Here is a 17,499-nt window from a genome sequence, read left to right on the forward strand (position 1 = left end):
ATTGTACACCAGCCATCTCAGATGTGATTTCCTCCTGCTATGGTATTTGGTAATGTTCTCTTTTGATATTCTTGTTAAGATCTTTAGGATCCATGCATATGCGAATATCGGCATCCTTTTTCTTTACACAAACCATGGCGTTTACCCAGTCGGTAGGTTCTTCTTTCTTTCTGATGAATTAGTGATGCTGATTAAATTGGCTTTGGCACCAGTTTCTAACTTCAATTGGACCACTGTACCGTTCATTTCAAGTGGTAGCAGACATTTGTCCTCATCAACTGCATGTATTTTAAATGAAACATCAGTTTGCATTTTTTCAAGTGCTGGAGAATTTTTTGATGTCTCCAAAAAATTCTTCTTCTCTGTTATTACTCCAACAAACAATGATCTTTCATCACTGGAGACTGCAACTTCCACTGTGCTGACTGATCTGGGGTTGAGCTTAGAGCAACAATTCTGAGCAAAGGGATTTTTTTCCCTTTGCATCTGGTACCAAACTTGCCAAACACTGGACATTGTCTTAATTTGGGCCTTTGATCACGTTTTTTGCACAGAAATACTTTGTCCTGATCTTTAACTTCTTTGTTGCGAGGAGCTGTGGGAACGTTCCTACCTTTTTTTGGAAGTTCCCCGCCTTTTTGGAAAAAGGGCAGCAACCGGAGTGTTTTCCTCCAAGAAGACGCCACCATTACTGAGAAACATTTTAGAATGCTGTGCTGCAAGCTCGTGAGCCTGACAAATCTTAACTGTTTGTTCCAAAGACAGCTCAGATTCCCTCAGCAACTGTTCCCTCAGCTTAATTTCATTCACACCAAATACAATCTGGTCCCGAATCATGGAAGATTCCACCGCAGAAAAATTACAGGTTTTAGCTTTTAACTTTAAATCAGTGATGAAATGATCTGTGGACTCTCTTGTCTTCTGTAAACGTGATCTAAACACATAGCGTTCATCAATTTCATTCTTTCTGGGGGTGCAATGTGCATCAAATCTTCAAATTACTTCATTAAAATTTTTACTATCTTCATCGTTTGCAAATTTAAATGTATTAAACACAGCAATTACTTCGGGCCCTGCCGCTGTTAGGAGCATCGCTACCTTAAACAAATGTGATTGATCTCCTAAATTTATTGAAGAAACAGATCAAATTGTTGTTTAACCACATGCCAGTTGCTGTCCATATTACCATGCAATCTGAGACTCATTGGTGGCTTCAACGACTCCAGTTGATAATTCTGTTAGTCTGCAAAATCTTCAAATCACTGTGGACCTCGTGGCAGGCTGATCGTTTTTTTTCAGTGTTTAATACCCCACACCCGGTACCATGTAATGTTCTTGTCAGATGGTCTGATTTATATTATAAGAACACTTGTAGCTAAAGCTATAAACAATTTATTAACATTAACTGTGGGTAAAATATATATACAAAACAGCAGATGAATAGCAGTATGATCATGCACATGCAACCTCTCTCTCCAGCTAATCTGAGGGGTCACCTGACTCTAACATTCACTTATATACTAATGGGACTCCTCGTGGTTAGGGTGTGAATTACAACACAATCATGATATCACTACAGGGTTAATAGCAGGTCAGGCACGAGTGTCCAGAAGAACAATGGATCTGGGGCATCCGCTGTATTCACATTAACGAGTTTAAGTCTGATTGGGACAATGTAACTCACTGGGTGTGGGTGTATCTCACTGCCTCCTGCTAGCAGTATTTTTCCTCAGTCGGTTTAACCCCTAAATTGCTCAATACATCTTCGATACCATTTCTGGACTGAATTTTCTTACATCTCCCTCGTTAAACACTAAGATTTCTTCAATAATATCTTTACTCAGGCCTCTCCATCTCTTTACTTCCTTCCCAACTTCCCAAAGTCCATCGCTGTCCAAGGTTATAGCCATCAGTCGTGACCATCCTGCAAAAGCTCAGCATCTACTTTTTTTACCGGGATGTATATTCCTGCAGCTGTTTGTATGAGATTTGCAAGGCATTAGTCTGTTTTCTTCTGCTCTATCTTGTACTGCTTTTATGACAATAACTGTTTCACCTACTCTGTTAACATGCCAATAAGGCCAGGAGAAAACTTCTAATGAGTTGCCCTTCAAAGATTATCTATAACCTCTGAACCTCTCTGTCTGTGGTAAAACCTTTTGTCATTTTTGACAGATCTTGTCAGGATTCAGTGCCTGTTTCTATAGAAACTCTACAATACACAATATACTTAAGGCCATAGTTTAAAAAATGATGAAAGATAAAGCACAAGGATGCTAAATATTTTTCTCGCTAATTCTCTAGCTAAGACTGGCTGCTCCACGATTGCATAACTAAAAAGATATATTTTCGTTTACTGAAGCAAAACCTGAAATGATTAATAAATATTTTGCATCTTTGCCAATTATTCAAGTTTCCAGCTCTGCTTTCTGCTTCTGAAAAGATACTGGCAGAAAATCTACGCCATAGATTCAAGCAAAAAATATTGAATATGAAAGATTTACACTGTCTGCATGGTAAAGAATTAAGTCAATCCTTCTTGTTTTTAGAAGCCCAGAGCTAGTAGTATAATGTGACTTTGAAGCAATCGCAAGTGTCATGCTTTAGTATCCTGCTATTAATAATTCCTTGGTAGCATGAGGTAATAATGACAACTAACATTTACAAATTTTGCTTCAATATTGTTGCCAAAAGCTGCTTATGTAATTAACTATAAGAGTGGCGATGCCAAATTTTATTGCAATATTAATATTAATAGGGTTTTATATTCAAATACATTTGGTATGAGTTAAAGTTGTACAAGAATATGAAAATGCTGAAGAAAAATAATAGATTGGTAAATGATTCATAACTATTGACAATATTAAATAGGAGTACTTACCTGTGCATTGAGCAAACCAGCTAACCATTCTACATGTGCATCTTCCTTATCACAGCACAAATACCTGTAGATGAATACATATTTTGCAAATCAGTATAATGTACTCAGAGTGCCCATGTAGAAATTATAATAATAAAAGAATTGAGTCCAATGGAATCTATTTGTCCTATTGCACCTGCTACCATCCTGCTGGAACTACTTATTCTAATCACCATTTTCCTGCCCTTTCCCTCTAATAAAGCAATATAGAGCAGGACTGAGTCATTTAGCCCTTGAGCTTATTCTGCAATTCAATCGGATCATGGTTGATCTGAATCTTATCGTCATTTACTTGCCTTAATTCTATTTCTCTTTATACTCTTGCTTAACAAAAAGCAAGCAATGCCAGTTTTGAAAGTTTCAATTCACTTAGTCGCAACGTATTTTTTGAGAGAATGTTCCAGAGTTCTGCTACTCATTGTATAAAGAAGTGCTTCCTGATATCCTCCTGAATGGTCCAGCTCTAATTTTAAGATCATGCACCCCTTGCTCTGGACCCCTCCATCAGAGAAAATAGTTTTTCAATATCTGCCCTATTAAATCCATTAATCATCTTAACCACCTCAATGATATCATTGTTTAATCTGCTATGCTCGAGGAAATACAACCTTAAGTCTATGAAATCAACTCTCATAATTTAATTGTTTTAGCTTGTTATCGTTAAGCTGAATCTGCATTACAGCTTCCCCAATGCCAATATATCTTATCTGAGGAGTGATGCCTTGAACTGAACAAAGCACTCCAAATGCAGCCTAACCAGAACTGTTCCATAACTTTCATCACTCGGTATTATTTTCTAAAAAATTTAATCAGCATTTACCTCCACTGAAGTGGAACTATGGAAGCTCAGGAATGCAAAATTGGAGTGTGCAGATTAGAACAAGTAAGAGGAAGTCTTGGTGGATTCATTTGTGCAGCCAGGGTACATCTTTTAAGAGATAACATATATTTTTGGGAGAAGTGTCCAATTGCCAAGGAACAGCTGAAGAGCTGTCCAGCTGTCAAGGAAGTGTTAAAGCTGTCAAGAAACTGTCAAAGACTAGGTGAGTGGCATGGAAGGTGGGGGTAAAGGGTAGTGGATATAGGTTGGCACTAAATTGGCATGGTGTATGGGGGATTTAGTAGCTGGGTAAAGGGACATGTGTTAGCGTAGGCGGTATAAGTGGGCTTGGGTTTGCCTAGGGGGTGTGAGGGGTCATGGGATGTGGATGTGGGGCATAGGTTGGCATTGATTGGGGTATGAGATGGGGTGTGGGGGCTGTGAGATGGGGTGACGATGGCAGTGAGGTGGGGTGAAGAGGGCTGCGAGGTGGGGTGAGGAGTCTGTGATGTGCAGTGAGGGGGCTGTGAGGTGGGGTGACGATGGCAGTGAGGTGGGGTGAGGGGGCTCTGAGGTGGGGTGAGGGGTCTGTGAGGTGAGGTGAGCGGTTTGTGAGGTGGGGTAAGCGGTCAATGAGGTGGGGTGAGGGGTCTGTGAGATGGGGTGAGGGGTCTGTGAGGTGGGGTCAGGAGTCTGTGAGGTGGGGTGAGGGATCCGTGAGGTGGGGTGAGGGGGCTGTGAGGTGGAGTGAGGGGGCTGTGAGGTGGGGTGAGAGGTCTGTGAGGTGGGGTGAGAGGTCTGTGAGGTGGGGTGAGGGGTATGTGAGGTGGGGTGAGGGGTCTGTGAGGTGGGATGAGGGGTCTGTGAGGTGGGGTGAGGTGGGGTGAGGGGTCTGTGAGGTGGGGTGAGGGGTCTGTGAGGTGGGGTGAGGGGTCTGTGAGGTGGGATGAGGGGTCTGAGAGTTGGTGTGAGGGGGCTGTGAGGTGGGGTGACGATGGCTGTGAGGTGGGATGAGGGGGCTGTGAGGTGGGGTGAGGGGGCTGTGAGGTGGGGTGAGGGGTCTGTGAGTTGGGGTGAGGTGTCTGTGAGGTGGGGTGAAGATGGCTGTGAGGTGGGGTGAGGGGGCTGTGAGGTGGGGTGAGGGGGCTGTGAGGTGGGGTGAGGGGTCTGTGAGGTGGGGTGAGGAGGCTGTGAGGTGGGGTGAGGGGGCTGTGAGGTGGGGTGAGGGGGCTGTGAGGTGGGGTGAGAGGGCTGTGAGGTGGGGTGAGGGGGCTGTGAGGTGGGGTGAGGGGGCTGTGAGGTGGGGTCAGGGGGCTGTGAGGTGGGGTCAGGGGGCTGTGAGGTGGGGTCAGGGGACTGTGAGGTGGGGTCAGGGGTCTGTGAGGTGGGGTGAGGGGGCTGTGAGGTGGGGTGACGATGGCTGTGGGGTGGGGTGAGGGGGCTGTGAGGTGGGGTGAGGGGGCTGTGAGGTGGGGTGAGGGGGCTGTGAGGTGGGGTGACGATGGCTGTGGGGTGGGGTGAGGGGGCTGTGAGGTGGGGTGAGGGGGCTGTGAGGCGGGGTGAGGGGTCTGTGAGGTGGGGTGAGGGGTCTGTGAGGTGGGGTGAGGGGTCTGTGAGGTGGGTTGAGGGGGCTGTGAGGTGGGGTGAGAAGGGCAGTGGGGTGGATGCGGAGGGCAGTGAGGTTGAGTGAGGATAACTGTCAGGTAAGGTGAGATGGACTGAGAGGTGGGGCGATAGTGGCTGTTTGGTGGGATGAGGGTGGCTGTGAGATGGAGTGAGGGTGGCTGAGGCCGAGGGATTATTTTTTTAAAAACTGTTATTTTTTATTTATTTAAACGCAGTGCGAGAACACAGAGGCAGACCTTGCTCCCACCCTGCCCTGCAACCGGCAGCCTCTGCACTCAATCGGAGTGACCAGGCCCGACTCCTATTTTAATCCAGCCTAGTCCACTTGGGGTACCACCAGTCACTTTCTTTCAAATGGAGCACATAGCTGTTAAGCCTGCACTCTGTCTTCTATCTCTGAAACAATTCCCTGCTCATGTTGAAATGTCTCCAATTCCATGTGCTTCATCATTTCTTGCGTGGAACCTTAGTACATTCAATGAGGTTAGTTGGATATGACTTTATCCCAAATGTTAGCTCCTAGTAACTCCCCTGAAACTGACATTCAGACTAGACCTAGAAGTCTATATTAGAATTCTAGGTATATAGTTTTCTGATCTCTCGCTCTGTCACCCTTCCTAAATAGTGGTGTAATACAGGCAGTTTTCCAATCCAAGGGGACAATTCCTGCATAAAGAGAATTTTGAAAGATCATGATTAAAGCATCTAAACTTTCCTTATCTATTTGTCTACCCTGGGGCAGAAACCATCCAATCCCAAAGATTTTTCTATTGTCATGCTCATTACTTTTACTATTGTCACTTTTTCCCTTACAATAAATCGAGGTCGCTCTTCCCTTTATTTATGATTAGATTCCCTTGTATCTCTTGGTATTTTATCCTGTGCTAACTGATATAATGCAATTAAGTGGCATGTCTACCATTTCATTCCTTTCAATAACCTTCAATATTTTTCCTCAATTACCTAGTTCCGACCAAAATGCTGGGGTTGACTAAACTTAAATGCCTACTTGTGGCAAACCATCTCAATAACTGCATGGAAAAATCAGTTTTCTCTTTTTTTTTGCCGAATACAGATTCTGCATTCATACCTCCTTGTTCCTCACATCATAATACAAACAAATGAGTACTACACATTTCTCAAACTTCTGTACATAATAAAATGACGATTTCTTAATGGGGGAATATTTTTCTACAATCTGACACAGCTTTCTCAAAATAAGTGATTTCAGTTTATATGGAAAAGTCTTCCATTTATCATAATATAATTGATTTTATCACAAAAAAGTTTTAAAATCCTTCTGATCAAATGACTAGCTTGGCATGTCAAACAAAATATTTGATTTCTTTGCACGGTCCTACAATCCTCTCCCTTTCATCTTTATTTTATGTTTTCACATTAGTTGCCTCTTGCAAATTGAATATGGTAAGAGGATCTCATTTGGAACACCTTATATTCTTTCCAATACCATTATTTTACTTTGCGACTCAACAATCAACTACTGCAAATGCAACACATTAAAACTAATTCGGACAGGACCTAATTTCACAACTTACCACTGTTGTTTTTCTGAACAAAGTGTAAAGCCCAAGCTGTGTAATAGAGAAAGGAACATGTTAACAGGCATCTCTTCCTCCTTCTTAGAAGGTAATGAATAGGGAAAGCATTTTATCACGAGACAACGCTGGTGGAGGCAAGAATGCAATAAACAGGGGAAGAATTGAGGATCCCAAAGGTGCCATTTACAAGTAAGTATTGCACACGCGAAGAAACAAGAAACCATCTTCCAATCAATTCGAAAGGAATGAAAAACTTAAAAGTGCGAATCAGCAGATAGAGTATATAAAATTAATGAAAGGTCCTGTAGACCAAAACTCTGTTATTTGTTGTATCTACCAGGCTAATGGTTATTTAAGCGATTATCAGAGGCTCACTTAAGTTGGACTGATTGCGCATTCTATTATTACCAAATAAACCTATCAATTTAACGTCACTTTCACCTGAATGATTGATAATAATATAATCTATTTTAGTACAATACATAAAACTGTTTTTGGATTAATCTCCTTGCAAGTCTGAACACTTTGCCTGGAGCAGGTTTAACCCATTATAAATCAGGAACAAGCATTAACTCAGCTTCATAATATGGAGGCTTTAAGATATAATATTGGGCGGATTCTCTGGTTCCCCAGCCACCTGTTTCTCAGCGGCGCGCCGTTCACTTATGGTGGGATTCTATCTTCATGCTGTTTATCAATGGGATTTTCCATTGAAACCACAACATGTCACTGGGAAATCTGTGGCCAGGGGTGCACTGCCAACGGGAAAAGTGAGTCACATCGGCTGGAGAATTCCGACCATTGACAACATAATGATTTTCTATACTTCAAACTATTATTAAAATAGATGATTAAAGATGCCAAAAATTTTAAAAGACAGAATCAGTGAATGCAGACAAGATATATTAAGGCTTATAAAACTCCAAACGCAGTTGTATATCAACAAAATGTTATCTTGTCATAGCACCCTAATGCAGAAAAATGTCCTGTAGTACTGTTTTTGATGCAAAACCGGAAATAAATGGATGTTAGGACAAACAAAAATATATTTGGAGGTGTGATCAAACAAAAGCTTGGGGTTCTAAAGAAAATATTAAAGGAGAGGAGAGAGGTGTGAAAGATGGAAACAGTAAAGGAGGAAATTCCAGAGAGGGCCCTAGACAGATACACAGACAATTGTTTATGGTTGGGCGAAGGGAGGTGATGATTCGCAAAATGGTCCAATGGGACATGGTCTAAAAGATTTTACAAAGAATGGGGGGGGGGTGAGGCTATGACAGTATTTAAACAAGAGCATGAAAATTTAAAAATTGTGATGTTAAGGAGGAACCAACGTAGATCAACAAGAGATCAGAAAATCTTGTTGTGCAATAGGATCCAAGATGACGATGGACTGAGGTTTATGGTGGGAAGCCATTCATGACAGCACTGAAGGTATCAACAACATGCATGACAGTTTCAGTGGCAGATGGACTGAACCAGAGGTAAAGTTGGAAAAGGCATCTTTGGTGATAAAGAATACATCAGGTCAGACGTTCAACTTGGGGTCAAACAGGATGCTGAGATTGTAAACAATTTGGTCCAGCCCGAGTGGATGGTCACGGAGGGGGCTGGAATTAGTGGTGAGGGAATTGAATCAGTGGTAAGTGTAGAAGACAATAAATATCTCACATAAATTGTGCTTTAAGGCTGAGATTTTCCAGTCCCGCCTGTCACTGGGATCTTCTGGCCCTGCCCACCGCTGGGATTTTCCATTCCACTAAAGGTCAATTGGCTTTTGGCTGGCCTGCTGCACCCTCCGCAGCAGTACTCAATGCAGTGGTGCTGGGAAATCCTGGCATTCATCTTTGTTAAAAAAATGTTCCCTGCACAGACATCATCAAATGGTATTATTGTCATGGGGCTGGATTTTACCCCAGGCGTGGGATCCCGACGTTGGCACCAAACAGGGGTCCTGAGCCCATACTGGCTGGAAGCTGGACCGGCTCAGCAATTTTCCCCAGAGGTGGCCTCCTGATTGCCTGCCTTTCGGACCACCATCCTGAGGCAGGATATAGATGCTGTCTCCTGTCTTAAGGCCAGTATATAGTAAAGCCTCAGCAGCCGGCTGGGAGTGGTGGGTGTTTGTTTGAGGCAGGCCTGAGGTTATGTTGAAAGAGGGATAAGGAAAAAATTTTAAATCTGAGGGGCCAAGCAGAGCTATCTGACACAATGCCAGCGGGCTGGGAAAATTGTCCTTAATAGGGCCTCTAATTATTTATATCTCCATTTGGCAGGCAGCCGATCCATATCCAGTCCTGCCACTGAAACTTCACTGCTGGAAGGCAAAACTGTGTGGGAGAGCCATGGCAGGTGGCAGCCTGATATTTTCTCAGCTACCCCTCTTCCTAGTCTGCCAATGTAAGGCCAGTAAAATCCTGCCGTTGGTCACTAATTCCAAGGTCACATTTGTGAGATTGTTGGCAGTTGGTGGCGGCAATTGTTTTTTGAAAGTAGAACAGTTCAAGGAGTGCAGACCACATTAACGAGGAGGTGATTGCAAATTAATTTTTGGAAAATTTAATATGTGCAACATGATTCCGAATATATTTTACATAAATGACATTTTTAATAAGAACAACAACCTTCCAGAATGTATTTTGCAGAGTCATATGGCTGTATTTTATGCTTGTCTGCTCGGGGATTTGAAGGCTGGGGTGGAGGGGTTCATAAAATCCAGCACATGGCCTGCCTGCCACCTACCCACCTGCCTCTAACCTGGCTCACATTTTATGGAGGGACAGTGGTGGCATAAGGTGGTCCGCCTGCTCTTAGGCCTATTGAGGCCCTCAAGTTGCTGATTAATGGCCACTTTAGAGCACCATCCTGCCCCCACTGCTATTTTAGGCCCATGCCATGTGGGAAGCAAAACAGCTTTAGCTGCGTGGGCTAGGTTTAGACAAGGGGAGTTGAGCGTGTGGGGAAATCTCTTTTTCAGGTGCCCTGCACCGATTGGAAGCACCCAACTCCATCTTCCCCCTTTAATCTTCCCCCCCGCCAGCCTCACAAATCCTGCCCCCATCGCACTTGCCAGGGCCTTCCAGCCTGGCCAGGGTGATACCGCGTACTTACTTTCAATCTTTTCTTTAAGGCTGTTCTTTGTCAGGATTGCCTGTAATCCCAGTGGACCAGCACTCCTGTCTGGCACTACTGGGGCTACAGAGTGTGGGTCATCCTCCCGATACAGGGAACGAAGCCTCACCTTAAAGCAATTAATACTGCTCTCTGCATTAAATTGCTGAGGGGCAGCCATCACTATGGCGGGCAGTCTCGTCACTGACTTTTTAGCTGGGTGGTCGCAGTCCACAGTGCACCATAAAATCCAGCCCAAGGAATAATTACACTGCAGAAGGAAGTCAATGCTGGCTCTCTGCAAGAGCAACTCTGCTAAGCCCACTCCCCTGTCCTTTCCTGCACTCCCTGTGTTGTGTTATGCTTCTTTGTGTAGCATAAGCTGCTTCCTTGATGTATGCTTTGACAAAGGAAGGTCAAGACTTTGTAATGAGTTCAATATGTTTATTGAACTATAACACAGTTCTTAAATGAGTTCGACTCTCCTACTAATCTAACTGTAGTAACTCAGTCTAACTGAACCAGTCTGCTCTAAGCCACATGCTAGGTGTGATGCTTCTGATCAACCCTGATGTACTTTCTAGTTGTGAGTCTGTGGAAAGAGGCAGAGCATGTGTGCCCTGTCCTTTTATATGGGTTGTGAAGTGCCCCCTTGTGGTAATGCCACCTCTGGATGTCCTGATTACCCATTGGTTGTGTCCTGTTGTAATGACCCATTGGCTGTATGTCTGGATGTTAAGACATCTCTGGTGTTCCCTCTAGTGGTTACTTAGTTGTAGTGTATATACAGTGATGCATATCACCACAGCCTTCACATTTTTCCCAAAGTGCAGTGTCCAGAATTGGACACAATACTCCAGTTGAAACTGAACCAGTGTTTTATAATGGTTCATCATAACATCCTTGCCTTTGTACACTATGGACGGATTTTCCAGTCCCTCCTGCCAGCAAGGCCTTCCAGTCCCTCTGAAGTCAATGAATGGCTCGCTACATCCGCCAACGGGGAACCTGGCGAGGCCGGGCTGGAAAATCCCAGCCTATGTTTGTATTTTATAAAGCCCTGGATCTCATGTGCCTTTTTAAACACTTTTTCAACCTTTCCTGCCACCTTCAATGATTTGAGTACATATAACTCAGTTCTCTGTCTCTAGCCCTGCTTTAGCATTGTTCCATTTATTTTGTTTCTTTTGTTCTTCCTACCAAAATGCACCCGTTATATTTCTCTGCATTGAACTTCATCTGCTGTGTGTCTGCCAATTCCAGCAGCCTGTCTATGTCCTCTTAAAGTCTTATCATTATCCTCCTCACAATTCAGAATATCGGCAAGTTTTGTGATACCTGCAAATTATAAAATGTTGCCTTGTACATTAAATTTAGGCTATTAATATAGATCAAGAAAAGCAGAGGTCCTCGTAGTGACCCCTGGGGAATCTCGCTACTTACATTCCACCAGTCAAAAAAAAAATGGTTCACCTCTATTCTCTATTTCCTGTCACTCAAGCAACTTCATTTCTTTACCGACACTGCCTCTTTTATTCCATGGATCTCAACTTTGCTGGAAAACCTATTTCTCTTTGATACGGAAGGCCAGTGAATCAAGGAGGTCTCCAAAAGAAAGAGTCTCATTACCATGCCTTATGTGAGCGCTAGCAAGTAATTTTAATCACATCCATGTTAGATCCTGTCCTCAGGTGACATTGCCTCACATAAACCCTTATCAGCAGTGTTCTTAGGTAGCAATCAGGAGGATCTGACTTTCGTTTTGCTAATCCACTCAAGGGGCGTAAACATATTTATCAAAGCAGATGCCTAACAAACTAATAATTGAGCACCCCATTGTCAGTGGTTCCATCACTCAAAGATGCTAAAATCACTTGCCAGTTCAGGTGAATGTGCAAGAACTGATTCAAAGTCAAGTAGCTGAGTCATTTTGGTGGCCTGATCAACATTTATCCTCAATTAGCATCTCGAAAATCAGATCAACCGTGTCTGTGTCTTACTGCAGGACTGCTGTGTGCAAACTGGCTGCCACGTTTGCTCATATAAAACTAATACATTGATTGTCCAGCACTTTGGATCATTGAGGGGGCATGAAAGGGAGTGTATAAGCATTTTGTTTTATGTTTTGCGTGTTCGGAGGATTATTAGTAATAGTAAGGCCTGCTCAGCTGCCACCGTTCAATGCTATTATTAATTTACACCTGCTGATGCACTGAAATATCGGGAAAGCTCAGTACGCATCAAGTTAGAAACAAGACATTTGTATACCGACAGTAAAAGGGTTAAAATGATGCCTTTGATGAGAAGTTTTTTACTCTGATCAATTTAAATGGCAAAAGTGATGAATAGGTTGTTAAAAAGTACGATGTGAGAAACACAAATACCTAGCTCTAACTGGCTCAAAACTCAATTGATAATTGCAGCAAATATTCCAATATTACAAACGGGATATTGACAAAGAAAGAGGCAGCGGCAAGACAGAGCAAAGACTAGTAATTCATTAATTTAAAAAACACAACAATAAAACCAAAAATAGCCCTCAAACCTCAAACCCCATTAATTCTAATGCACTCCCCGTATCCCATCCTTGCCAATTCTAACCCCCCTGGGCTTCTTTTCTTATTACGCCCAGTGGTTCCCCCAATATGCAGACAAGGCCCGCCCACTAATCCAGTCCACTACTTTTCCACTGTCGACAGAGGCCCGCCAGGCCTTCAGCCGCATCAAAGCGGTTATCGCAAAGGCCACGATGCGCGCCATCGACGAGTCCCTCCCCTCCACCGATCGCAACACGTACTTTCTTAACATCGTTGACGAATACTCCCGTTTCCCCTTCGCCATCCCCTGCCCCGACATGACCGCGGCCACGGTCATTAAAGCCCTCTGCACCATCTTTACCCTGTTCGGTTTCCCCGCCTACATCCATAGCAATAGGGGGTCCTCGTTCATGAGTGACGAACTGCGTCAATTCCTGATCAGCAAGGGCATAGCCTCGAGCAGGATGACCAGCTACAACCCCGGGGGAACGGGCAGGTAGAGAGGGAGAACGAAACAGTCTGGAAGACCGTCCTACTGGCCCTACGGTCTAGGAGTCTCCCAACTTCCCGCTGGAAGGAAGTCCTCCCGGATGCCCTTCACTCTATCCGGTCCCTGCTGTGCACCACCACTAACCAAACGCCTCACAAGCGCCTCCTTGTCTTCCCTAGGAAGTCCTCCTCTGGAACGTCACTTCCGACCTAGCTGGCAGCCCCAGGACACATCCTGCTCCGGAAAGATGTGCAGTCGCACAAATCAGACCCGCTGGTGGAAAAGGTACGTCTCCTCCACGCAAACCCGCAGTACACCGACGTGGCGTACCCCGCCGGCCGACAGGACACGGTCTCTCTGCGGGACCTGGCGCCCGCCGGAGCTCCCACCCCCCCCCTCCCCAACACCAATCACCACCCCCTCACTCCCGCCGGTGCACCCTACAGCCACCCCCTTCCCGGGGGGATCGGTTCTCCTCCCAGGCCCGCCCAGGAGTAAGGAAACAGGGATGGACAGCGCGATGCTCCCAGAGTCGACCGGACCCGAGCCTGCACCACCACCCGGGCTGAGCCGATCGGAAAGGGAGACCAGGGCACCCTCTCGGCTCATCGTATCGGTTTAAGTAATGTAAATAATTCAGCGGCCCAGTAAAAGCGGCATTGTTGTACATAGTTAATGGTTAAGGCACCATACCGACCCCAGAGATCAGTGTTTGCATCTCTATTCAATGCTTGTTGACGTCAGCTTCTGTGCTACCAATACAGTATAAATTCTGCTCGGTCATTTCCACAACCTATCATAATCACTGTGGCGGGGGGGGGGGAGAAGGACTGTAAGTTCACAGTTTGATAACAGGTCTGTGGTGGTATGTATTAGGGGTAATACGGTACACCATGATGCTGAGGGGCTATTGGTGGACAGATACTGGGACCTGATTGGATCTGCCGCCTACTGGGCTCCACCCAGAAAGGTGGGGTATAAGAACCCAGGTTCTCCCAGCAGCCGCATTCTGTAACTGAGCTGCTGGGGAACAAGTCTGCTCAATAAAGCCTCGATTGACTTCATCTCTTCTCGCCTCGTGTGTTATCGATGGTGCCACAAGCTCCAAGCGGTTATTCTGCAGGATAATGGTTACCCCAATCTGATCATTGCTCGCTGTATATTGTGCATGCCAACTTATGCCAACTCGAACTGACCCATGACCCCCCACTCATCCCATCCCCATGGTTGTTCATAGCTCCTATGACAACAGTGCCAACCCCCCCCCCCCCCCCCATTCACCACCCTATACATCCTCCATGCTATCTCATCTGGTATCCACCATGGGCAGAACTCAAGAGTTATATTTTTTTCAATTATTTTGATTCATTTATGGGATGTGGGCATTGTTGGCTAGGCCAGCATTTATTGTCCATCACTAATTGCCCTGTGGCATCCCACAGTTAGCAAACTTGATAATGAACCATTCATCAAGACTTTCTATTTCCAGTCAATTAGCCAATCCTCTATTATTGACAATATATTACCCCAACAGAATGAGCCATTTCTTGTGCAGTAATCTTCTATGTTTTAATCTTAATAATCTTTATTGTCAATGAAGATACTGTGAAAAGCCCCTAGTTGCCACATTCCGATGCCTATTCGGGTACACGGAGGGAGAATTCAGGATTTCCAATTTACCAAACAGCACGTCTTTCGGGACTTGTGGGAGGAAACCGGAGCACCCGGAGGACGCACACGCAGACACAGGGAGAATGTGCAGATTCCACACAGACAGTGACCCAAGCTGGGAATCGAACCTGGGACTCTGGAGCTGTGAAGCAGCAGTGCTACCATGCCACCATGATGCATATGTAGGACCTTATCGAAAAGCTTTTGGAAACCCAAATACAATGTCCAATTGTTTTTCTGGATTCTCAAACTTATTTGATTCATTCTTGGTGCATGGGTATCACTGAGAAGGCCAGCATTTATTGGTTTGGGAAGGTGTTGGAGAGCTGCCTTCTTGAACCAATCAGTCTATGTGAGATAGGTACACCTAGTGTTAGGGAGAGAGCTCCAGGATTTTGAAATCAAATTTTAAAGTGAACAGCAGCTTATACTGCATGAGAAAGTGTGCTGATAGATTGTTAGAGGTGTTGCCATGGAGAATGCAGCAGGGAAACAGTTATCTCCTAAGCTTTTGTTAAGTTAAGCCTCGGGAAATTCTTTCTTTTTGTAGAGGATATGACAGGTCCTTTGTATGAATATGTGTAGATTCCAACACATTTAAGTGAGCCACATTGCAAGTAACGCTGATAAGTTAAATTGGTCACCAGTGTGTTCTTAGCACAATTGGGATTGTTTAGTAAGTGTTGTCCAATCACAAAATTGCATCTTATATCATATACCATGGGCAGAAATATTCAGGCTTCCTGCTCATTGGATTTTCCAGTCCCAACAAATTCGACCCATGCCACAGGTTCCCCAATGGACAGCATGGGGAGAGGGGTGGTGAATTCTGCCCTATGGTCTACATACCTGGCATTACACCAGCACTGAAATTCATGCACCACACTGCTAATTGTGTGACAGGCAGAAAGTATGTTTGGCTTGACAAGAGCATCTAATTCGTGGAGAATAGCACTCGTGTTGCTACTGCATACCGACAGCATTAAATGACTAGCCTGTTGCTCAAATTTTTGAGATACCTTACCCTTCTAGGGTAATCTGGGATAAACCACCTTAGGTCCATTCATGACTGTCTGATATACAGCGATTAATGATTTGATCACGGTTGCCATTATCCTGCCAGATAACAACTTGGATTTTTCAATCAAACTGAAGTTACAAGTCCCCCACTGTGATAATAAGTTGTGGAAGAAGTCTAACTGAAATAATATAATGTTAGCACTCAGGCTTATGTTGCCATCTAGTGAAATTGAAAGAAACAATTTTTTTCAACTGTATTTTTTCAACTGGTTGTATATTTTCAAAATTTAAAGGGCAGGAAATTTAAATAACTTTACAGCACCACAGAGCTTATAAACGTTTTACACACATTGATGTCTACTCTCAACATTCCTAAAGGGTACCTGACCTCTCCCAAAGGGGTACCTTAACTCTCCAAAGAAGTTAGGTTCAGACCTTTCGCTCAAATGTCTAAACTTTCTGAAACTTTGAGGACCATGATTACTTCTGTTTGAAGCACTTTTAAATGTGAAGCTGCCTCCATGAACTGTGGATGGTCAACATATATCCTGTCCCTGTTCCCAACTCCCCCACACTGATGAAGATATTGGATGCCAGGTTCAGGACTTCTGGTTTCCTGACTCCAGAACCATTTTGGTGCAGAGCCCTTTTATTTTTATAAAGTCCAGGTTTGTGTTCTTGAAATCACTTTATAATGGTGCAATATAACTACCTCAAAGTGGCCACATATTTTTGTGGAAATCATTTAACTTGCAAAGTTATATGCTTTCTTAGAGTGCTATTTATACCTCAGACACTGGCAGAGTTATATTACACTGCCAGGTGCACTATGCTTGTTCCCCAACTGATTAATGTTAGCAGAGGATAAGTGGCAAACATTATAATGATTTGAAAATGAGTTTCTAAACTGCTCAGGAGAAACCATGTTGTAACCATCACTTTGTACTAGGATGGTGTTATTTTACCATATCAGTGCATAGGTCAGGTTAACGTTGATCATTGCCAGAGCTGTACAAGTTCATTCTAAGAACTGGCTTTTGTTTCAATGCTAATCTTCTGCAATTTTCTTACCAGCATTGCCCTAATATTACCTTTATGATAAATCAGCATTCTGATAAATTAGCTTGTTAGTATACTTCCTGTTTCAACAAATCTTGAATAACTCTCACAAATGTTTAAATGGTTAACTGTCCTCAGTGAATAAGTGAAATGGGCTCTATTTGTTGTGATGTTCCTTACATTTAATATTCATGATGGGGTGAAACAAGATAACATTTTATTGTCACGCATTTATTCAATTCTGGCATCACCAAGGATGTACATTTAAATAAGTGTGTGAAAATTAATGTGAGTCAGAAAGTTTTTGACAATGTGCTGCGTAAAAGGTTAAAAAGAAATGAAAGAACTTTGAACATAAGAAATAGAAGTAGGAGTAGACCATATGGCTCCTCCAACAATGTTCCCTCTAGGCTTCGCAGCTGTGCAATCCGGAAATTGCCACATAGCAGGCAAACAGGCAGCACACAAGAGCGGTCCCTTTAAGATTTGCATATGTGCAGTCACATAGCAACCTTAATGGACCATGCAGTGCAACAAACAGACCACGCACAGTACAGGAAAATTAGCAGGAATGGTGACCTTGAATCTTCTCCACCATTCAATGCTATCATGGCTGATCTTCATCTCCATTTTTCCACCCACATCCCACACACTGTGATTCATTGAGACATAACAAATCTATATTA

At 43.8% G+C, this 17,499-nt stretch overlaps 1 protein-coding gene and 1 long non-coding RNA gene across 5 annotated transcripts in view; one reads left to right on the forward strand and one right to left on the reverse strand.

Annotated features, from left to right (window-relative positions):
- arap2 (ArfGAP with RhoGAP domain, ankyrin repeat and PH domain 2) overlaps positions 1-17,499 on the reverse strand; it is a 604,005-nt gene that overhangs the window by 19,868 nt on the left and 566,638 nt on the right. For all 4 annotated transcript variants that reach the window (XM_072496549.1, XM_072496548.1, XM_072496547.1 and 1 more), the window contains 2 exons: positions 6,923-6,958; positions 2,882-2,945 (listed from right to left, as the gene is read on the reverse strand). In XM_072496549.1, coding sequence (XP_072352650.1) covers positions 2,882-2,945; positions 6,923-6,958 — 100 coding nt within the window. The remainder of the gene's footprint in view (positions 1-2,881; positions 2,946-6,922; positions 6,959-17,499) is intronic.
- The window catches only part of LOC140408815 (uncharacterized), a 32,040-nt gene continuing 21,555 nt past the window's right edge, over positions 7,015-17,499 (forward strand). The window contains exons 1-2 of the long non-coding RNA XR_011940207.1: positions 7,015-7,114; positions 13,243-13,348. This is a non-coding gene — a long non-coding RNA (uncharacterized lncRNA). The remainder of the gene's footprint in view (positions 7,115-13,242; positions 13,349-17,499) is intronic.

This window comes from Scyliorhinus torazame, chromosome 3 (assembly GCF_047496885.1).
Source record: "Scyliorhinus torazame isolate Kashiwa2021f chromosome 3, sScyTor2.1, whole genome shotgun sequence".
Classification (NCBI taxonomy): Eukaryota; Metazoa; Chordata; class Chondrichthyes; order Carcharhiniformes; family Scyliorhinidae; genus Scyliorhinus; species Scyliorhinus torazame.